The following is a 24,108-nucleotide window of genomic DNA, read 5'->3' as shown; positions in this document are numbered from 1 at the left end:
CCTCCCTGTTTCCATTTTTATCCTTGTCTCATATCACTTTTCTGATTCAGGAATTATTCTGCTTGTTAACATCTTCTATCATCACTAAAATGTTAAGTTTCCTGAGGTGAGATTCGTGGTGTTGTTTACCAAACTATCCCTAAAGTATAGAATAGTGAGTGCCTGGCATAAGATTTGGATAAATATTTTTTTAATCAAACAAATAACGACAGACAGTAACTCGGTAAACCGGCCCGACTTCTCACAGCCAGGAGGCCCCGCCCCCTCCCCGAGCCACTTCCGCCCGCCCTAGGCCTTCTGGGAGAGGAAGTCCTCTGCGCAGGCGCTGTGACCGCGGAGCTTTGTGGGTAAAGATGGATGCTCACGATCTGTTTCGCCGGCTCGGCGCGGGGGCCAAATTCGACCTGAGACGCTTCTCAGCGGATGCAGCTCGATTCCAGGTATTGTGGGCAGAAGCGCGAGTAACTGAGAAGGGGCGGGAGCCGGAGAAATTGCCGGCTGCTGGGGGAGCCCGCACTCGGAAACCCCGTGGCCTGGTTGTGGGGCATTTTCCCTCTGGCGTTCAGCTTACCGCAGCCTTTTGAATGAACCGTTTACCTGTCCTTCTGTAGACTTGGTTAGGTCTAGCAAGGAAACGTTTCACCTCCACTCCACCTTCCTGGCCGCTCTTCTGAGTTAATTGAAAGCACCGTTAGAATCTTACTTTCAGAAATTATCTTTTCTCCGAAACTGATGGAAAATAATTTGAAAAACAGCCACAACCTCAAACGGAGAGAACAGATTATTTCACGGTGTTCTTCCCGGGTTTGTCTTGGCTTGCGTGGGCATGGTTTTTTTTTTTTTTTTTAATTCCCGCTACTCCACGGCGTATTAAGTAGCGAGAAGAACCATTTGAAATGGGCGCTCTTACAGAGGGAAAGGAGTGAGTGAGAAATCGAGAGAAGTTGGGACCCAGTTGTGAAAAATTTGAATATTAACTTTGGTATTGGGACTGGAGACATTTTTGTGTGTGCGCCACACCTGTGTTTCTTCTTTCTCTGACGGTATAGTGTAGTTGTTAAGAGTTTGAACTCTGGAACCAGATTATTCAAGTTCAAATCCTGGGCCTACTAGTTACCAGTTTTGAGACCTTGGTAAAGTTACTTAACCTATGCCTCGATTTTTCTCATCTGCAATATTGCTATTTACCTTGTTAGAGGTTTTGAAGGAAGGAGGAATTTGATATATCTAAACATGGTTAGAATTTACCTGATTATGTGGTGTTATTGTTATGCAGATTAAGCATAAGTGTTAGGTTTAAAAGTGTTAGTTGCTATTATGATTATCATTACTGTTATAAAGTCAGAAAAGGTATCATCTTGGATTCCATTTGCCGAAACTCTTGTCAGCTCAACAGATATTTGGCGAAAGACAAAAAAGATTGGGAGTCATTGTACCCACATCCTTACTGTCAATGCGGCTAGAGTGATAACAATGCCGGATCTGTCCACAGCTTTCATTTAAAATGTTTTGGGTTTTAGATAGGAAAAAGGAAATATGACTTTGATTCCTCGGAGGTGCTACAGGGATTGGACTTTTTTGGAAACAAAAAGTCTGTCCCAGGTGATTGTGGGGCATTAAGAACTCATCAGGAGCTACGAGATGAAGAGAAAAAAGAAGAAAGCCAAATTGAAAGGAAGAAGGAGCAGAACAGGAAAAAGAAGAAGAAGATGACTTCAGGTTAGGGCTTGATTTATGGTTTTTGTCTTTATTTTTTTTTTTCATTTTCAGAAGTAGTACAACCTTATGGTTACATGTCAGACAATATATGGCTGTTTGTCATTTGATAGCGTTCAGGTTGTTTCAGGGTATTTGTGATTACAAATATTGTTACAGTAAAGATACTTGTAAACATATCTTTTTATACAGGTGCTGTTCTTTCTGTAATTAGCATCCCGAAAGTGGATTCAGTGGGCGAAAGGGCACGCACACGTCTTTCTTTGAACAGATAACTGCAAAGTGACTGGCTTCCCTGGTGGCTCAGACGGTTAAGCGTTTGCCTGCAATGCGGGAGACCCAGGTTCAATTCCTGGGTCGGGAAGATTCCCCTGGAGAAGGAAGTGGCAATCCACTCCAGCACTCCTGCCTGGAAAATCCCATGGGTGGAGGAGCCTGATAGGCTACAGTCCATGGGGTCGCAAAGAGTCAGACACGACTGAGCCACTTCACTTCACTTCACAGCCATGGCAGTGTTGGTCTTTTTTTTTCCTCCCCAATCTAATGAATGAAACTTCTTTGTTTATATTTTCTTGGTAACTGGTGAGATTGAACATCTTTTCATAGGCTTTACTGGATATTTACATTTCAAGTTTTATGACTTGTTTGTATTCATTGGCTATTTTTCACAATTTTTTTTTTTCCAGTACTCGACTATAGGGGTATGTCTTTTTCCTTGTTCGTCTATTAAGTTTCCTAGCCATTTTACCTTTTTGGTAAAGTAAATACTTACACATGATTTTTAAAAGTTATACAATGGTGAAAAGTAAATTTTCTTCCCAACATTTTATCTCTAGTCCCCTGTTTCTCCAGAGGCAACCTCTGTTAATCAGTTTCTTAGATATTTTTGTAGAGATAGTCTATTGACATGTATTTATACCTCCCTTTAAAAGCATGAGTGATTGCATACTCTACGTGCTGTTCTGTCCTGAACCTCCCTTCCCTCTTCCCCTTTTATAAAAAAACTGTATCTTGGAATTTGTTACGAATGAGTAGGAAATGTGCTGCGTTGCTCATTTTCATGCAGCCTCATATCCCGTTATACATTCCATTATTGATGTGACAAGTTCCTAAGTGGTGGGCCTTTACCTTGTTTCTCCGCTTTTGCTTGTACAGTGTCGCAGCAAATGTTATTCTACTTTGTGTATATGTGTGGGTATATCTCTTTGATAAATTCTTAGAAGTGGGATTTCATAGTTAACAGATAAACTTATTTTAAATTTAGATATTTAGGAATTGTCCACCAGAAACATGGTATCATTAGCAAGTCTACTGCTTTGTTCATTGAACCATAGCATAGTGTCCCTTTATATATTGTAGGGATGTTCCATAATTGATTTGACAAGTTTCTGTGTTACGAACATTTACTTTGTTTCCACAGTTTTGGTGACAGTGTTGCAATAAAAGTCATTTTACTTTCCTGGCTGCAAGGAAGTTTAAAGGCTTCCATCAAGATGAATTCTAAAAAGACCTGACACCAGCTTAGGGAAAAGATTCAAATACAGGGCAACCAGAAACACACAGATACATCCTGTAATCATTTAGTAGCAAGTGTGGATAGATGTAAAGAGTTTTAATTGGAGAATTCAAGGTCTGGTGGATTAGGAATGATTCAGGTCTGTTAATGACAGCTGTCTCCTCATAAAAGTGAGCATAATTTTTTATTTTTTTAAAAAAGTCATTCCAGTTGGTGATGCCCACCAGCAGTGTATGAGAGTTTTCTTTTTCTGTTATTATAATTTGCCTCCTCAGGTTGTATTGCACCTTTTTTCTACTATACTGTTCATCTGTTTCTTCTTAATTTCTTGGGGAAATTAGCTCTAGTCTAGCATACTGTGCTTACACATGTTTTCTAGTTTGTCCTCTTATAATCTTATTTATTTTTGCCATTTTATGTGTTAAATGTATCTTTTCCTTTATAATTTGTTTTTGCTTTTGTGCCCTAAGCATTAAATTAATATATTTTTAAAAATTCTCCCATACTTTCTTATTTGTAGTTTCATTTTGTTATATTGAAATCTGTGGCACTCTGGGATTTTATTTGGTGTAAGGAGTAAATAAGGAACTAATTTAATTTTTTTTCCAGATGGCTAGCTGACTGTCTTAATATATTGATAATCCATCTTCTCCCCATTGGATTCAGATACAGCTTTTATTGTAACTTATTTCCCATATATATTTGGGTCTTTGGGGTTTGTTCTATTTCATTTACTTCTGATTCTGTATTCATACACCAGTACAAGCTTGTTTCAGTTAACGTGGCCTTATGTTATAAATGGGCTTCCCTGATGGCTCAGACAGTAAAGAATCTGCCTGCAATTCAGGAGACCCAGGTTCAGTCCCTGGGTTGGGAAGATCCTCTGGAGAAGGGAATGGCAACCCACTCCAGTATTCTTGCCTGGAAAGTCCCGTGGACAGAGGAGCCTGGGGGACCAGAGTCCATGGGGTCGCAAAGAGTTGGACACGACTGAGCGACTAATACTGTGTTATAAATCCCAGTAGAGTAGTGTGGCACACCATGTTTATCGATTGAGCAACTGGGTACGTTCTCCCTAAAGTGAGCTATAGGATCAGTGCAAATCCAATTAAAATTCTAGTAGGCTTTTTTGGTAGAGATTGAAAAGAACTAAAAAATAATAATAATAAACATACACTTACCATGTGATCCACCTGTTCTGCTCCTAGAATTTACCCAACAGAAAGGAAAACCTATGTTCTCACAAAGGCTTGTATACTTGTGTTCGTAGCAGCTTTGTTTGTAATAGCCAAAAATATGAAATGACCCACGTGTCCCTGGATAGTGGAGAATAGACAGATTGTATATCCACACAATAGGATACTCCCTATAAATAAAAGGATTAAAATTATTGATACATTCTCCAGCATAGATTGAATGGATGAATCTCAGGATAACTACTAAGTGAAAGAAACCGTACTAAATTTGGTACATACTGTATGATTCCATTTATATAAGATTCCAGGAGAAAATTAAGTTAATTAATCAACAATGAGAGAAAACAGGTTGTTGCCTAGGAATGGAGTAATGCATTATAAGGGGCTACAAGGAATTTTGGGAACTGATGAAAATGGCCTTAATTGTGTTGGTGGTTTAACAGGTGTGCTGTTGCTGTTGTTTGGTCGCTCAGTCGTGTCCACCTCTTTTGCAACCCCATGGCCTGTAGTCTGCCAAGCTCCTCTGTCCAGGGGATTTCCCAGGCGAGAATACTGGAGTGGGTTGCCATTTCCTTCGCCAGGGGATCTTCTCAGGTCAGGGATCAAACCCATGTCCACTGCATTGCAGGTGGATTCTTTACCACAGAGCCACCAGGGAAGTCTAACAAGTACATACATATGTCAAAACTCCTCAAATTGCATACTTGAAATATATGCAGTTTATTGTGTCTGTTGTGCCTCAGTGAAGTTGAAAAAAATTTAAAAGAAATTCCAGAAGTAGTCTTTACTAATAACTGTTCTTAGAATTTTTTTTAGCTATCTTTGCATATTTATTTTCCCATGTAAACTTGAAAGTCAACTAGGCCAGTTACCAAAACTATCTAGTTGTATCAACTGTTACTTTTTCTTTCAGTGTGAAGGTATGGCCTGTTTGTGCCACCTAAGAATGTTACAGTTTAAATCTTTTAATTTTTTATAAAATATATTTTAGAAATTACTTCTGAAGAAGAAGTTTCTACTATACAGTGGATATCATCTGTGGAAGCAAAGATTGAAGATAAAAATGTTAAAAGAGAAAATAAACTAACTTCAGGAAAGTTAGAGCAGCTAAGAAAAGAAAAGGTGAGAAAAATATCTTCGCCCTAATTGTTTTTCTGGCCTTGTGCCTTTTCCACTGTGCTTGGGTTTTTTGTTCATCAAAGTATGATTTTGTTAAGATAGAAGAATATTTATAGTAGTCTAGATTTTACTTTAATGAAAAATTTAAGTAGCCTTTGTGCTGTAGCTGAAATTTTTAAAGTTTAAAATTTTTGAAAGTATCTTGAAACTTAAACAGGGTCAAATTTGATAATGTGTTTAGAATTAATTTTTTAAATTTCTTATTTCCCTTTGATAAACATAAAATGGGCCCACTTTCTCCTTTATGTTAAACTCACTGGTTTTGAAGAATTTCATGTGACAGGGATTTGAGAGTTGGAATTCTTAAGAAACCTGTTTTGTAACTTGAGACAACAAATATGCCATTGTTGGGTTTGCTGCACTCCTGCCGTGTTGTAGATGGAGTGGTGTTCAGCTCATTTAGTAATCCTGAATCCAGAATTTGGCTGTCTGGATCAGAGAGTGGGAAAACCAAAAAACCAACATCGCTTGACTCTTCTAATGGCATTTAGTCGTAATAAGTAGAGTTTTTAGGGTAGATCGTTAAAAAGCATTGGCCCTTGTGTGCTATGTGCCACAGAAAGCAAATAGAGTGATTCAGTGCCTGTCTTGTAGCAGTTTATATAAGAGTGTGACTATGACAGTAGCACATGAATATGAGTAATGTTATTCATGGCATTGACACACTAGATGTGAAAAGTGTGGATAGATAGGCTTCATTGTTAGGAAGGTCATCCTTCTATGAAAGGGCGAAAATTGTACCTAATATGTCTCTTTTAGGGCCTGGAATTTAACTAGTAAGCTTCATATGCTACTAAAGCTTATTTCAAAAACTTATTATTGCTTTACAACATCTGACAATGTATTTTACCAGATCCCTTTATTTTACTTTTCAGCTAAACTTCTTCCGGAATAAACATAAAATTCATGTCCAGGGAACTGATCTTCCTGACCCAATTGCTACATTTCAGCAACTTGACCAGGAATATAAAATCAATTCTCGACTGCTTCAGAACATTCTAGATGCAGGCTTCCAGATACCTACACCAATCCAAATGCAAGCCATTCCAGTTATGCTGCATGTGAGTGTGAAGGCCTCGGAGTGTGTGTGTGTGTATGTGTGTGTTCATTCTCTTTCCTCTGTCTTTGAGATCCTCCCTTCTGCCTCATTGCCCCTTGTTGAAATCCTTGCCGTGCTCTAAACTCCCATCTCTAATGCCTGTGCCGCCATAAAATTTGTCCTGATCACTACTGCTTGATGTGATCTTTTTCCTTTACCAACATTCTTTCCCCTAACACCCAGTTCTCCATGTGTTTTCTTTTTCTTGCAACATTTATCTTACACTTTATATACTATGTATTTGCACTAACTGCACTTACATTTTCCATTTAACTAAAAGTGTTCATCTTCTGAGGATAGAGACTCTGTTCTGTTTATCCATCATTGATTTGGTTTATAATATCCAAGAACTATTTCAGAAGTACTGAATTCTTGTATATAACCTAACTTTGTTTTTAATCCCAGTACTTTAAGAGATTTTGGCCATGCCGTGCAGCTTGTGGGATCTTAGTTCCCCAACCAGGGATTGTACCCGCACCCTCAGCAGTGAAATCACAGTCCTAACCACTGGACCACCGGGGAATTCCCATATCCCAGTACCTTTTGTTATTGAGCTATATTTGAGTACTGAAAAAATACATAGATGTTAAGTGCACAGTTGAGTGAATTTCAGCAGTTTGATACCCTTCCCATTCAGTCCCCACCCCACCCTCACCCAGAGGTGAGCACTCTTCTGGTTCTTCGTGTTGTTTAATCTTTCAGTTGTGTCTGACTCTGCAACCCTATAGACTGTAGCCCACCAGGCTCCTCTGTCCATGGGATTTCTCAGACAAGAATACTGGATTGGGTTGCCATTTCCTTCTCCAGGGGATCGTCTCAACCTAGGGATCAAACCCACGTCTCCTACATTCCAGATGGATTCTTTACCGCTGGCCACCAGGGAAGCCCTGTTCTGGTTCTTATTGCCATATATTATAGAATCCCTATAAGTGGAATCATTCATTATGTATTCTTTTATTTTTGATTTCTTTCTTTCACTCTGTGAACTTTTTTTGAGATTCCTCCACGTTGCATATATCAATTTGTTACTGATATATGATATGCTGAGTTGTATTCTCTTGTATGAGTATACCATGATTTGTTTTTGCACTGTTGACAGAGGTATGAGTTAACTTAGATTTTTGGAAATTAAGTTTTTCTGAGGTTTCTTTTTGTAGTAGTGAGAGCTGACTTTTTCTCCCCACATAACCAAGACGACCTTCCCAGTTCTAGTAGCCAAAGGGTATGAGTTCCCTCCCTCCTCATCTGTATTAATCCTTTTCATTTTCTTTGGGAACTGAAATAAGAATATATTTGAAGGATGTTTTTGACTGACATTATAGCAAGTTTGCTTTTAATTTTCATTAAAATGTTGTTTCTGTAGTGACCTTAGCTTAACGCTTTAGAAAGCACAGTGACTTTTGGAAGATTGTCGCCTGTATATGACTGTCGCTCGTGTTGGCACCACTTTTTATTTTACACTTAGTCCTTCTGTTATTTATTAAAAGTTTCCGTAAGGATGGAGCAATACAGATATCAGGACCAAAAGTTGGTTTTCTGATTTAACTTTGATAAAGAGGATTAGGAAAAAGGAAAATTGAAAATTTCAATTCAGTTGAAAATTGGATATGGTTGCGAATTACCTTTGGACTTTAGTAATCTACTTTCTTTACCCAATTCAAATTAACGTTAGTGATAACGCTCAGAAACTCCGTTGGGGTGGTGGTAACAGAGATGGGTGATGTCAGAAAAGCAAATATGGGAGAAGTTAGAAGAATGATGGGAATGTGAGTGTCTGGAGTTGCTGTGTATAATTTTATTTTTATGGCTGGTAGCATGATTTGACTGGCACTGAAAAATGTATGTACTCTTCCTTATACTTAATGTGCTCTGTTTTTAGGGTCGAGAACTGCTGGCTTCTGCTCCTACTGGATCTGGAAAGACTTTGGCTTTTAGCATTCCTATTTTAATGCACCTGAAACAACCCACAAATAAAGGCTTCAGAGCCCTGATTATATCACCAACACGAGAACTTGCCAGCCAGGTATAACCTGTAGTTTCTGAAGAGTATGTGTTTGTGTTTGCCGGTCATCTTTCTTATTTGAGGGTGAAAGAAAGGTCCAGAAGAGTAAGGCCCGTGTCTTTGTCATGGTCAAGTATTGTGTACAAAGCATACTTCTTAGTATCTTACTGCATAAAGTCTTACAATTTTCTAAAATATGATGATCTTAGCATTTATACTTTGGTATATGCTCTAAGATCCTTGTAGTTGGAAGGCTACCATAACATATGTGTGTTAGTTGCTTAGTCAAGTCCAACTCTGCAAGTCCATGGACTGTAGCCCACCAGGCTCCTCTGTCCATGGATTCTCCAGGCAGGAATCCCGGAGTGGGTTGTCATTCCCTTTTCCAGGGGATCTTCCCTACCCAGGGATCAAACCTGGGTCATCTGCATTACAGGCAGATTCTTTATTGTCTGAGCCACAGACAGAAGTGGGAAGTGGTCTGTAATATATATAGTTCCTCTTTAAAACTTTTTCTCACCTAGAAAAAAGGGAACCTCATCTCAGTTTTTGAGAAAGTAAAACTATACAGCGATCCATTCAGCTCTCCCTGTGTGCTTAATGGAAACACATGCCAAGTACGAAATCGTTTTGAACCGGTACTTTATTCTTAAAAATAATAGAGTTGAAGAGTTTTGATTTTATCTCTTGGAACTGGTTTACTAGACCTGAAGAAGCTGCTGAATCTTATTTGGCATTGAAGTTCCAAAATGCCAAGATTCCAAGTTAATCTACAGATTATCATAAGCTTACTTTCAGGTATTCATGGATTGATCCTAGATTTATTTTATAAATACTAAAGTGACTATATATTTTATCCAAGTGTTTCAGCAGCTGATGTTTTTATCATTTCTGTTTTAGATTCACCGAGAGTTAATAAAACTATCCGAGGGAACAGGATTCAGGATACACATGATCCACAAAGCAGCAGTTGCAGCCAAGAAATTTGGGCCTAAATCATCTAAGAAATTTGGTAAGGGACTAGGTGGCCCCAATTGTAAAGGATCCACCTGCCAGTGCAAGAGACTCGGGTTCAATCCCTGGGTGGGGAAGATCCTGGAGGAGGAAATGGCAACTGACTCCAGTATTCTTGTCTGGAAAATTCCATGGACAGAGGAGCCTGGCAGGCCCCATGGGGTCACAGAGCCTGACACAACTGAGCATGCATTCAAGAGGATGGAAGTTGTAAATTCAGTTCAGTTCATGCTTGAAATATAAGGGATTTGGAAATTACAAATATCCTAATTGCCACCTAAAAATTCTTAAAGTGTAGTTAGTTCGATTTTTAGAAAAGCTGAAAGAAATCTGCTCTCACCCAGTAGTTACGTAAATATATACCAGGGGTTCTCCACCTTATCCTCCACCCCAGGGATATTTGGCAATATATGGAGATACTTTGTCACAGCTGGGGAGCTACTGTTAGAGGGATAGAAGCCAGAGGTACTATCGCACACCCTACAGTGCGCAGAACAGCCTCCTGCAACAAGGGGTTGTCTGAACCAAAATGTCTGTGGTACTGAGAATCCCTGCTTTATTCTATTGGTTGTTAACCTGCCATGGAAATATTCTGCAGATCAGACTGGCTTACATCCCTGTTCTTAACATCCACCAGAGAAGCTCTTTTATTTGGCTTTTATCTTGAACTTCTGAATAAAGTTCCATTTAAGGAAAGTACTTTCCTGAAAAACAAACGAATGTTTGAAAAGCAGACTGTTGGATGATTATATTCTTGCCTCTTAGAGGCCAAGTTCAGTTCAGTCACTCAGTTGTGTCTAACTCTTTGCAACCCCATGAACCACAGCACGCCAGGCCTCCCTGTCCATCACCAATTCCCAGAGTTTACCCAAACTCATGTCTGTTGAGTCGGTGATGCCATCCAACCACTTCATCCGCTGTTGTCCCTTTCTCCTGCCATCAATCTTTCCCAGCATCATGGTCTTTTCAAATAAGTCAGCTCTTTGCATCAGGTGGCCAAAGTATTGGGGTTTCAGCTTCAACATCAGTCCTACCAGTGAACACCCAGGACTGATCTCCTTTAGGATAGACTGGTTGGATCTCCTTGCAGTCCAAGGGACTCTCAAGAGTCTTCTCCAACACCACAGTTCAAAAGCATCAATTCTTCGGCACTCAGCTTTCTTCACAGTCCAACTCTCACGTCCATACATGACCACTGGAAAAACCATAGCCTTGACTAGACGGACCTTTGTTGGCAAAGTAATGTTCTGCTTTTAAATATGCTGTCTAGGTTGGTCATAACTTTCCTTCCAAGGAGTGTCTTTTAATTTCATGGCTGCAATCACCAACTGCAGTGATTTTGGAGCCCCAAAAAATAAAGTCAACCACTGTTTCCACTGTTTCCCCATCTATGTCCCATGAAGTGATGGGACCGGATGCCATGATCTTAGTTTTTTGAATGTTGAGCTTAAAGCCAACTTTTTCACTCTCCTCTTTCACTCTCATCAAGAGGCCCTTTAGTTCCTCTTCACTTTCTGCCATAAGAGTGGTGTCATCTGCATATCTGAGGTTATTGATATTTCTCTTGGCAATCTTGATTCCAGCTTGTGCTTCCTCCAGCCCAGCGTTTCTCATGATGTATTCTGCATATAAATTGAATAAGCAGGGTGACAGTATACAGCTTTGACGTACTCCTTTTCCTATTTGTGACCAGTCTATTGTTCATGTCCAGTTCTAACTGTTGCTTCCTGACCTGCATACAGGTTTGTCAAGAGGCAGGTCAGTTGGTCTGGTATTCCCATCTCTTTCAGAATTTTCCACAGTTCATTGTGATCCAGGCAGGTCAAATAAAAGGAGAGTAAGGATTTAGTAGTTTGTGCTATGGTGGATTTAAAAAATATGTACATTAGTTTGTTGTGTTATTGGTATAGTGCATATCAGCACTTCTCCCCACTTGAGGTTATTAACTGAAATGCAGGGGGCTTAATCCCCTAGTTCAAGAGGGATGAATGTTTTGCAGTTTGTACCATTTGTTTTTCCTTACAGATATCCTTGTGACTACTCCAAATCGACTAATCTATTTATTAAAACAAGATCCTCCAGGAATAGACTTAACAAGGTACATTAATAATGTCTTTTATGTTTGTTTTTCATTAAGTTGATTATATTTTGTCCTCAACTATAATATAATACTCGTATTATTGCCCTTTGGAGCTTGCTATCTGCCAGCTTTCAGTCAGTGTTGGTGCTGAGAAAAAAGTAACTATCTGGTCTGAAATAAAGTTAACAGATTCTGATAAGCAATTAGTACAGAGTTTCCCTAGAAATTTTCACATCTTTTCAGCAGTGGTGGTGGAGTTCCTAACGTTTATCTGAGGTTCTGACATTGCCAGTGGGACTTCATATCCTTTGGGTCTAATGGAATAGGTACAGTAATTTATGTTGATCTTGTTTTGCCTTTTTATTGCTTATTTTTCTTGTATCTTTTTCTGGTACAGTATGTAGATCTGAGACGCATCATTGTGGTTTGAAGAAGTAGTTTAGTGACGTGTCCTGGATCTTTCAGTTCAATAAACCACAAATGTTTTTTGTTGTTGTTTCTTAGTGTTGAATGGCTGGTAGTAGATGAATCAGATAAACTGTTTGAAGATGGCAAAACTGGGTTCAGAGACCAGCTGGCTTCCATTTTCTTGGCCTGTACATCCCACAAGGTGAAGAGAGCTATGTTCAGTGCAACTTTTGCCTATGATGTTGAACAGTGGTGCAAACTGAACTTGGACAATGTCATTACTGTATCCATTGGAGCAAGGTAATTCTTCCACGTTATCCCACTGATTAAAAAAAAAAAAAAGTCATTATTTTAGACTAAAAGAGACAGGTTGTGTGGCCTAAGATTAATAAAAAGAGTTTTACTGAAAGAAACATATTCTTTAAAGTCAAGATTGATTAAGGATATTCTGTGTTAGAATAATCTAAAGGGACATTCTCATATTGTCATGTAGATATTGCTGTCATCATGCATTTAGTTGATTTTTCCCTTCCATAAGTATGACCATGAGCTCTGTGGCCACCCAGAGGATTTAATCTCTTTGATGGCTTAACTCAGTAGGGCTGAGAGAAGGAAGCTGATGTTACTGAGCCACTTGATTATAATTCCTTTTTAAAAATATTTTGGGGTGCATTTATGCTAAATGGTAGGAAAAAAGTTTTATGAAATTATAATACTGCCCCTTGATATACTGTAGTGCAACCCATGAAATAGTATGGGGCTTCCCTGGTGGCTCAGACAGTAAAGAATCTGCCTGCAGTGCAGGAGACCTGTGTTCAATTGCTAGGTTGGGAAGGTTCCCTGGAGAAGGGAATGACTACGTACTCCAGTATTATTGCCGGGAGAATGGAAATGAAGTAGTAAAAGTGAAGACTGTAGCTGTATGAGAAAGTGCTTGTAATACCATGTTAAGTAAAAAGCCAAATGAAATAATTAAGAATATCCATCTACTTCCAACTTAAAACTCCTGTGTATAAAAAGAAAAATAGAACAGATTCACCATGAATATGAAGGGAGATAACAGAGTGGAAAAAGTATTCATACATAGTATAGTATATTACAGTGGCTTATAGTGTTAATAAAGCCTTAAGATACCTCACTCCCAACTGTCTATAAATAAACCTTTGCTATCATTATGAAAAAAATTTAGCCATATGAAGCAACCTTTAAAATGTTCTCATTTTACCCAATAATTTTATTTTTAGAAAGATTTTGAAAGTAATTGGAAACATGAAAATATATGACTAGAACACAACAAAATATCAAAATTTATCCTAAAAGGGTAGAATTGTGGGCAACTTATTGTTTATGTCTTTTCTTTTTTAAGTGAAATAACATTTTTATAATCAGAACAGAACATCTAAAGACTTAAATAGACATTTCTCTGAAGAAGGCATCCAGATGGCCAATGGGCACATGAGAAGATGCTCACCATCACTAATTATTAGAGAAATGCAACTGAAAACTGCAGTGAGACACTGCCTCACCCAGTCAGAATGGCCATTGTCAGAAAGGCTACAAAGAATAAACGCTAGAGAGGGTGTAGAGGAAAGGGGACCCTCCTACACTGCTGGTGGGACTGTAAGTTGGTGCAGCCGCTATGGAGAACAATATGGAGATTCCCTAAAAAATTAAAAATAGAGTTGCCATGTGATACATCAGTCTTATTCCTGGGCATATATCCAGAGGAAACTAATTTGAAAAGATACATGCACCCCAGTGTTCATAGCAGCACTATTTATAACAGCTAAGATGTGGAAACAGCCTAAAATGTCCACTGACATAGAAACGGGTAAAGATGTGATGTGTACATACACAGTGGAATGCTGCTGCTGCTGCTGCTAAGTGGCTTCAGTCATGTCTGACTCTTAGAAAAAGAATGAAATAATGCCATTTGCAGCAGCACGGATGGACCTAGAGATGATCATATTAAGTGAAGCAAGTCAGAGAAAGACAGATATGATACTGCTTACGTGTAGAATCTAAAAACGATACAAGTGAACTCATTCACAAAACAGAAACAGACTCCCGGACATAGAAAATAAACTCACGAATACCTCAGGGGAAATTAGGGGGAGGGGTAAAGTAGGAATTTGGGATTAGCAGGTGCAAACTCCTAAAGGTAAAATACGTAAGCCACATATAGTTACCTATAATGGAAAAGAATTTGAAAAAGTATGTGTGCGTGTGTGTATGTATATATATGAAACTGAATCTCCAGAGACTAATACAACATTGTAAATCAGCTGTACTTGAACTAAAATTAAAACACTTTGGTATAACACGGAGCTCTGTGACAACCGAGGGGTAGGATAGGGAGAGAGGGGACATACGTGTACTTACGACTGATTCACGTTGTTAAATGGCAGAAACCAACACAACACTGTAAAGCAATTATTCTCTAGGTAAAAGTAAATTTAAAAAAACTTTGTCTTTAAAATATAAATAATTAGGTACTTTATTGATAATAGAAAAAGTCATTCTGTTGGAGTTGTGTGTAAATTTTTTCATTTATTTAGAATTTATGGGGAAAAACGAAGATTGGCTGTCACAAACTGTAAGATACGTTTTTCTCCTCAGGAATTCTGCAGTAGAGACGGTAGAACAAGAGCTTCTCTTTGTTGGTTCGGAGACTGGAAAACTACTGGCCATGAGGGAACTTGTTAAAAAGGTAGATTCGGGCTGCATTTTCAAACGTCGATGAAGCTCACCAAGCCTTGTATTACTGACGGGAGGCTGAGCACGTTTTCCTGAGTCGTGTTTAGTAATCCAGTGGCAAGTCAGTAAGAAGCACGTTGGAGCAACTCGTCCCAAGTGGAGAGGCTCACCTCTTAGAATAAAGTTATGTTTTCTGTCGCCAGTTCAGGGAAGGCTAGGGAAAGACCTAGTTGATGGCCTGAAAGCCTCCTTTTTCCACATCTGTGAACTAGCAGACCTCAGAGATACTGGGGGTTCAGTTCCAGACCACCACAGTAAAGCCAATATCACAAGTGAGTCACAGGAATTTTGGGGATTTCCCAGGGCATAGGAAAGTTGCATTTACACTAGGCTGTAGTCAAGTGTGCAATGGCGTTATGTCGGAAAAACAATGCACACACCTTAATTAAAAATACTTTACTGCTAAACTTGCTAACCATCACCTTCAGTGATTAGTGACATATTAGTAACATCAAAGAGGACTGATCACAGCTCACCGTGGCAAATATAATAATTATGAAAAAGTTTGAAATATTGTAAGAATTACCAAAATGTGCTACAAAGACAAGAAGTAGGCAAATGGTGTTGGGAAAAAAAATGGTGTCGATAGACTTGCTTGAACATAGGGTTGCCACAAACCTTTGATTTATGAAAAACCTGCAAAGTGCAATAAAGCAAGAGTATGCATGAATATATAAATCTCCCCCCACCACTCTGCTGCTTCATGGAGAACTGGGGCCTTACATGAGTAGGCCCCACTAGGGTGGGGTTTTTGTCTTGTTACTGAATTAATACAAATATAGTACTTAGAATAGTGCTTGGCACATTGTGCTCTATTTGTTAGTTTTGCTAATAATGATGTCACTTGGCAATAGGAAATGGAAGGTTTTCACAGATATTTACTTAGGATTATACTCCAGGGATTTTTAGCCACGTATGAACTTCAGTTTTGTGAACCTTCTGAAATTGTGTGAATGTCTGGTTGCCTATTAGACAGCTTCGTATCTTTCATTAGGTTCTGAAAGGATGTATGGACCATAATAACAAGGTCAAGTCCTAATGCTGGCAGTTGAAAATATAGAAAGCTGGTTTGAGAGAGAAGCAGGGTTTGATAATACAAAATGTAAAAATCATTTGCTTAGAGCTGGTAGTTATAACTTAAATTTTGTCTAACTTGATAAGATAATTTTGAGAGAACTGAGAACCAGGAACTAAGCTTTGGGGAAGACCCACAGTTAGGATAAATAATGGATTAAAGTGACAATTATTGTATTTTAAGAAGGAACAAAAATGTTCTGAGGCACAGAAGCAAACAGATGTTTATTTCAAGAAGTGGACATCCATTGCTGTAGAAAGGTGAAGGGGGATTAATTAGACGATTTTTGGAACGGGCAAAATGGAGAGTACTGTTCAGGTTAAGTAGGAAAAGCCCATTGTAGAGAATGGGTGCTGAGGAAGATGGAGGCAGACTGAGACCACAGGTCTGAGAAATTTGGCAATTTCTGAATTGAAATGAATTAAAATCTTACGAAATGATGCAGATATACTCTTAGTTATGGGTTATGTGTGCTTTCTTTTAGGGTTTCAATCCACCTGTTCTTGTTTTTGTTCAGTCCATTGAAAGGGCTAAAGAGCTTTTTCATGAGCTCATATATGAAGGTATTAACGTGGATGTTATTCATGCGGACAGAACACAGCAACAGGTAAAGTCAAATGTAAACTTTCAAAACAACAAAGAGCCAAGTACTGGCATTTATGAAGCACTTGTTTTCCATTCCCAGAGTGGTACTAAAACATCTGCTGTATGTTCTGTTAACCAGAGAGATAACACAGTCCACAGCTTCAGAGCAGGAAAAATCTGGGTTCTTATTTGTACAGCCTTACTAGCCAGAGGGATCGATTTTAAAGGTGTGAACTTGGTTATCAACTATGACTTTCCAACCAGCTCAGTGGAATATATTCACAGGATAGGTGAGTCATGTGCCCCTCCCCCTCACTCATCTGTCTGAGCATGTCTACCAGAGTCCCTTCAGCATGTTCATTTTTTTCAGTACTGTGAAAATCCAGTGACTTGTATATGTGAATCTTGAAGGTCCCGTTCCCCTCAAAAATGAGTTTGTTTTTTTGTTTGTTTTTTAATGATCTGATTTCTCTTAGGTCGAACTGGAAGAGCTGGGCATAAAGGAAAAGCTGTTACATTTTTCACTGAAGATGATAAACCATTATTAAGAAGGTAAATTAGGAGACATAGCTTACTGTTAAGTTGGCAAAGTTTAGTTCTTTATTCTTATACACAATTAATGGATAATTACAAAATGGCTGTGTCCCAATTCTGTTATGGTATTAGTCAACCAAATGTTAGCCATGAAAGAAAAATGATCAAAAGGCTTCATTTTTGTCCTTCCATTGTTAGATTTTGGAAGTATTCACAAGAGAATATTCGTTTAAGTTTCAGACTCACAGAATTCTCCCAGTAACATCACTTAATATTAATCACAAGGTAATATTAAGGTTTTTGGATGAGTGAATAGTTAAAGTTAATCCCTGAATCTCTTACGTTACAGCCTAGTCAAAATGATCTCTTAGCATGGTGCATTCTTCCCATTACTCTTAGGGCAGATGGAGTTTATCTTTAGTCCCAGGTCACTTGTCATAGAGGGAAAACTGTTTTAGTTACACACTCCAATATTATTCAGTTGTAGCCCCTTGAGGCCTGGGTAACCTATGATAGATACATTTTTAGAATCTCATCTTAATTTAGCCCATCATCATAGATGTTAATGTAAAAGCTGAGTTGTATTTCCTACACTTGGGCTGCCTACAGAAATGTTAGGCTGATGATAACTGACAGCAGTTCCTATTTCTAACAAACGAAATCAAGCTGTGGATGGAGGTGGTTTGTACATTGACCTGTTTCAGTTGTGGCACAGATTTTGATTTGTGCCTTCTGAGCCTTGGCTCTGTCCACCTTGGTTTTGTCATGAGCAGACATTCTCGTGTGATATGTAGGGGACTATATTCCAGCAGCCTTGATGCACCTGAGTTCTCAGCAGCTCTAAGCATGTGACTGTGATGACCCCCCGTATCAGTGTGTGCACCTCAGTTTTCTTTTCCATCTGGGAAATGGGGATAATGATGATACTTACTACAAAAGCTTGTAAGTGACTGTACATTGAATAAGTGACTGTACATGAGAAGCTCAAGTCAGCCAAGTGCTGTGATTTAATAAATTTAAGTGTGACTCTGACTTCACTGTTTCATCCAACACTGGACTGTGCTGGTTAGGGCTTGATACATGTTGAGTAGAAGCGGTTGCTAGCTAAAATTATTCATCAGTACCTTGATTGCAGTCCAGCAGACTGTTCTCTCAGTAGTCCGATATGATTGCTTCTGGTAATAATTGGCAATAATTTATCAGAACACTTTACTGGATTAGTTTCTTGTTTGTGTAGTCTCAGTTCCTCTTCTGTTGTGCAGAGGGTTTAAGTACATAAGCAACAGTTTGACAAGATACAAATTTATGTTTACCGGTACCTTTTTCAGTGTTGCCAATGTTATCCAGCAGGCTGGATGTCCTGTCCCAGAGTACATAAAAGGTTTCCAGAAACTACTAAGGTACAGTCTTGAATTTCCTTGGGAGTTTTTCTCTCTTTGCATGTACATTCTTCCTTTCACACTCGTACATTATAGTTCTATCAACATTACTATTTTAGAACATTTTAAAGTAAAAACTTTCCTCTTAAATATTTGTGCATGCTGTGTGTTCTTTCCCTGTCAGTTTTTCATCCTTGAAATTTTAAGTACTCAGATTTTTAAAATATTATTAAATGTGAGTGAAATATGCCTAATTTTAATTCATAAAGCTAGTAAAAAGTAGTTAATTGGCCAAAATCAGACTCTAGCACTTATTGGCAGGATATGAGAGTGACACATTTTAATCATAATCAGTGCCTTTTTAAAAATTGGTTGAATTTCATCTCTTCGGATTACCGCTCTAGATACTATTAGGTAAACTAGTATGTTACAGTGGGTACAGTGTTGTCACTGTAAACCAGGAAGTAGATAAACAAATTTTGTGACCAAGAACCAAAACTAGTTTTAGTTTTAGCTCTCTAAATTAAGTTGCACTAATTCTAACATGTATACTGTCATGTAAGAATTGAATCGCCAGTCCGTGTCTGACGTAGAGTGCAGCATGCTTGGGGCTGGTGCATGGGGATGACCCAGAGAGATGTTGTGGGGAGGGAGGTGGGAGGGGGGTTCATGTTTGGGAACGCATGTAAGAATTAAAGATTTTAAAATTTAAAAAATAAAAAATTAAAAAATTAAAAAGAAAAAAAAATAAATTAAGTTGCACTTAATTCAGTTCTTTCTTCTCTTTGTAACTTCCAGTAAACAAAAGAAAAAGATGATTAAGAAGCCCTTGGAAAGGGAGAGCATTAGTACAACTCCGAAATATTTTTTAGAAAAAGCTAAGGATAAACGGTAAGTATACGGTAAAAGTTAGTTTGACTCTGTCGTATTCATATAACATGGGCATTATTTTTCCTTAGGATAGATTTTTAGAAATAAAATTTGATAGGTCTACAGTCCATTATGGAGAAGGAAATGGCAACCCACTCCAGTATTCTTACCTGGAAGATTCCATGGACAGAGGAGCCTAGGGGCTACAGTCCATGGGGTCACAAAGAGTTGGACACAACTGAGCGACTAAACATTAACAACAGTCCGTTATAGAATGTAATTTTATTACATGATAGAATGGAATAAAAGTAATATATCTTAGGTTGCTAATGATTTGGAACCTTGGTTAATTCAGTCTTGGAATTTGTCTTAATATATTAATGATTTTCTTTTCCATCTTTGGAAATATGATTTCAGTTCACTGTGAGTTAGAATTGCACTGTCCACTGTCTCCACATGGACTTCCCAGGTAGCCCTAGTGGTAAATAACCCGCCTGCCAGTGCAGGAGACTAAAGAGACACAGGTTCAGTCCCTGGGTCTGGAAGATCCCCTGCAGAAGGCCATGGCAACCCACTCCAGTATTCTTGCCTGGAGAGTCCCGTGGACAGAGGAGCCTGGCGAGCTACAGTCCATGGGGTCACAAAGAGTCGGACGCAGTGACTTAGGACACACGCATGCACCATCTCCACGAAGTCTGCATCTGGACACACTACTGAAGCCACTTGTTAGGACTGTCAACTCACATCAACGGAGTCTTCCTTGAAGCTTTGTATTCTGGAGAGGATTTCAGTAGGATTTACACTGAAGCATGTTGAAACATCTCTGAAAAGTATAATATGAGTAAATTATAAATTTATTTATATGTAAATTATAAATATTTACATATTTATATGAAATTATATACAAATTTGTTTATATATAAATTATAAACCTGAGTAAATTATAAGTTCAGTCATTTAGCTTAATATTTTGAGGATTTCAAAGTACAGTTTTTTCTTTTTCTATTTTTTTAGACTGTACACAGGACTACCTTTTTTGCCTGTCACTACTAGGAAACCGTGATCTCATACAGGCAGACTAAAATATTCTGAATAGTACTATTCTTTCCACTATTTAAGAAAAATGACACTTTAAATTCTGTCAGTACCAGTTAATATATAACATATATAAAATGTGGGCATTTACCAAGTACTTACTGTCCATCTTTAGCCTTACTGCATATATCTGTATTAATATGTACTACGTACATAATGTGTAGTAAGTTGTAAAAAGGGTGTAAAATGAGACCCCTTTCCTGAAGTTAGGGAAAGGAGATTAGTATACATGAAAAAATAATTAGAAAATAATTTTTAAGTAAAATAGAACCTAGAGAAGGGAAAAATCATTATGAATTGGTGTCGTTTACAAAATGTTTTACAGAAGTAGAATTATCTTCAGGGATAGGTAAAATTTAGGCATGTAGAAGGAACAAGGTAAACTCAGGTGAGAAAACTGCCCTGCACTTTCCTTCTGAGAGGAAGAGCCTGACATTTTGTATTAATTGTGGGAAGTCATGTTCAAGCCCAGTACATGGCATGTACAGAGTGTCCCAAGGGTTTAGTGGTTTTAAGCTTTAATAACGGGAGGAATAAATGTTACAACCTTACGAAAATACATCACGGGAAAGATTAATTCATACCTAATCAGTGTTGTGCCTTCTTAATGCATCTTTTATTTTTCTTTGTGGCAGCAGTTGCTGGGTGGATTATTAGAGGATTAGTAGACCAGTGCATTGGCACAGGAGGTTGCCCTGCTTTGTCACCTTATCTGTCTCACTAGACTTTTTCTTGCGATGAGCTGTTTCTGAATTGTTGCATGTACATCAGAACTTCATTCTTGGGTGATTGTAAAGCTGATTGAAAGTGTAATCCTTTTAGGTACTAACTAGCAGCTGAGGAAAGTTTTTACAAAGACAGAAAATCAACTAGAGCATAAGATCGTGGCTCTGTTGAACTGTAATAATAAATACTGATATTTTAAATTATATTTTAATTGTTGATTTTTATAAATCTGTAGCCTTTATGCCCTGAAGTTATTGAAACTTATGGCTGCACTAAGACTTTGAGGACACTTGATATAAACCTGTCCCTAGCCCCTGCTTAAGATGCTTTGGTTGTCTATTTTCTTCACATTTAAAAACCATTCTTCTTAACATAACATACACAGAAGAGCTGATCTGACACCAGCTTACCTTTCCACTGTAGATGTTGCTATGATAATCCTACCCACACCTGTGGCCTCAGCTCTATGCTGATTACTGTTATGTCCATATCTTCAGACCCTGCTTCCCAACTGAGTAATAAACCTAAATCCTGTTGCCTAGTGGACCTCACATCAGGCACTATAGACTCACCCTGGTGTAGTAGAGGGTGGAGGAGACTGGATTTGGAGCAAGAAGAACTGGCTCTAATATCACCTCTTCCTGTGTGATTTTGAACAAATCACTTCACATCTTTAAGCCTCTTTCCCCCTGTATAGAATGGAAATAGTTATATAAATAATAACTCTGCCGCTGTTAGTGAAGGATTAAGTGAGTTGATTGGCATTACTCTGCTGCAGTATGCAAATGTTGATTATTTTCTCAAAAGTTTTTTTCTTGGGTTAAGAGTTAGTTGATGGCATTCACCATTCACCAAACTCTAAAATCAGAATATCGGAGTTCATATCTAATAGTATCAGTGTGTGATGATCTGCAATTACTCAACCACTCCACCTCATTTTCCACATCTGTATAACGAGGATACTAATAGAATCTTTTTCATAAGGTAGAAGATCTGAGTTGATACATAGAAAGCACTTGTAACAGTGTCTAGCAGTTAATCAATGTGAACTCTTTTTATTAGGTCAGAATCTTTTATGCCATGTTGTGATGTAGTTTATTGTGGTGTTTCTGTCTTACTTAGGTGGATGTGTTTTTCTAAAGGGCAGAGACACAGCTTTGTGTTCCTATGTCTCATATACTTGATCGTGGAGGTTTCAGTAAATGTTTATTAAACTGGTAGGGCTTTGGAAAGTACATATATCTAAAATTTCTAATTCAACTTTCCTTTCATTGTCACAGGAAAAAGGTCACTGGTCAGAACAAGAAGAAAGTAGCTCCTAAGGACAAAAGTTAAAAACAGACTTTAAAAGAACTGTATCACAAATGTTATTTTATAATTCCAGCATGAATGTTTTTTTCATGGAATATATCGTCTTATAATCACCTGTACCAAACATTTGAAGTCAACCACAAGAACAGGGGACTGGTGAAAAATGATCCTAAATTCTCAGTGTATCATGTCAAGTTTTAATTCGTAGGTGATTTTTAAATGATTATACAATGGAAAAAACATTCATTGACATCCGTGTAATTTGAATCCAGAGTGATTCTTCTTATAGAAGACCTAAAGCTTATACTAAAAGTAACAACACCCAAATGTGGTGAGCTGGATTTTTCCCTTCAAGTGTGAAGGAAGGTGTTGTATATGCTGTGGAGAGGCATTTGGAACCACATTGCAAAGTAAAGTCTTGAGATTGAATTCCCCTTCCTACCCACTTTTTTTTGGGATGTGGTGGGAGGGAAATGGACAAGAGGCAACACAAGCTGTCTACCAAGAATAAACCTACTCATCTCTCTATTTTGCTGTTTCTAAATTTGTTGATGGCTTTTTGTAGTAGGAGCCGTAACAACGAGATTCCTCCCCCCCCCCCCAATACAGCAAATTCCCATTGGCTATCTGTTTTACATATGGTAATATAAATTTCCATGATACTCTCTCTCTACATCTCACCCTCTCTTCCCCTCTCCCCATGTCCATAAGTCTGTTCTCTATGTCTGTTTCTCCATTGCTGCCCTGCAAATAAATTCTTCAGTACCATTTTTTTCTAGATTCTGTACATGCATTAATATATGATATTATCTTTCTCTTTCTGACTTACTTCTCTCTGTATGATAGGCTCTAGGTTCATCCACCTCATTAGAACTGACTCAAATGTGTCCCTTTTTATGGCCGAGTAATAGTCCATTACTCAGAACTGGACATGGAACAAAAGACTGGTTCCAAATAGGAAAAGGAGTACGTCAAGGCTGTATATTGTCACCCTGCTTATTTAACTTATGCAGAGTACATCATGAGAAATGCTGGACTGGATGAAGCACAAGCTGGAATCCAGATTGCTGGGAAAAATATCAGTAACCTCAGATATGCAGATGACACCACCCTTATGGCAGAAAGTGAAGAAGAACTAAAGAGTCTCTTGATGAAAGTGAAAGAGGAGAGTGAAAAGGTTGGCTTAAAGCCCAACATTCAAAAAATGAAGATCATGGCATCCGGTCCCATCACTTCATGGCAAATAGATGGGGAAACAGTGTCAGACTTTATTTTTCTGGGCTCCAAAATCTCTGCAGATGGTGACTGCAGCCATGAAATTAAAAGACACTTAGTCCTTGAAAGGAAAGTTATGATCAACCTAGATAGCATATTAAAAAGCAGAGATATTACTTTGACAACAAAGGTCCATCTAGTCAAAGCTATGGTTTTTCCAGTAGTCATGTATGGATGTGAGAATTGGACTATAAAGAAAGCTGAGAGCCAAAGAATTGATGCTTTTGAACTGTGGTGTTGGAGAAGACTCTTGAGAGTCTCTTGGACTGCAAGGAGATCCAGCCCGTCCAT

General features: G+C 38.3%; 1 protein-coding gene across 2 annotated transcripts; it reads left to right on the top strand.

Annotated features, from left to right (window-relative positions):
- On the top strand, positions 328-23,070 carry DDX52 (DEAD-box helicase 52). Of its 2 annotated transcripts, XM_005693163.3 has the most exons (15): positions 328-440; positions 1,521-1,719; positions 5,420-5,550; positions 6,483-6,668; positions 8,586-8,729; positions 9,609-9,720; positions 11,748-11,820; positions 12,307-12,510; positions 14,830-14,920; positions 16,527-16,649; positions 16,767-16,917; positions 17,104-17,179; positions 18,490-18,561; positions 19,339-19,431; positions 22,512-23,070. In XM_005693163.3, the coding sequence occupies exons 1-15, from the start codon at positions 354-356 to the stop codon at positions 22,564-22,566; spliced, it is 1,797 nt and encodes a 598-aa protein (XP_005693220.2). In that variant the 5' UTR covers positions 328-353; the 3' UTR covers positions 22,567-23,070. The 2 variants fall into 2 exon arrangements, with proteins under 2 accessions (XP_005693220.2, XP_017919687.1); XM_018064198.1 differs by having other exon boundaries at positions 16,527-16,917.

The sequence above is a fragment of the Capra hircus genome, chromosome 19, assembly GCF_001704415.2.
Source record: "Capra hircus breed San Clemente chromosome 19, ASM170441v1, whole genome shotgun sequence".
NCBI lineage: Eukaryota > Metazoa > Chordata > Mammalia > Artiodactyla > Bovidae > Capra > Capra hircus.
The sequence above is the reverse complement of the archived record's forward strand: the minus strand, read 5'-3'. Positions and strand labels throughout refer to the sequence as shown.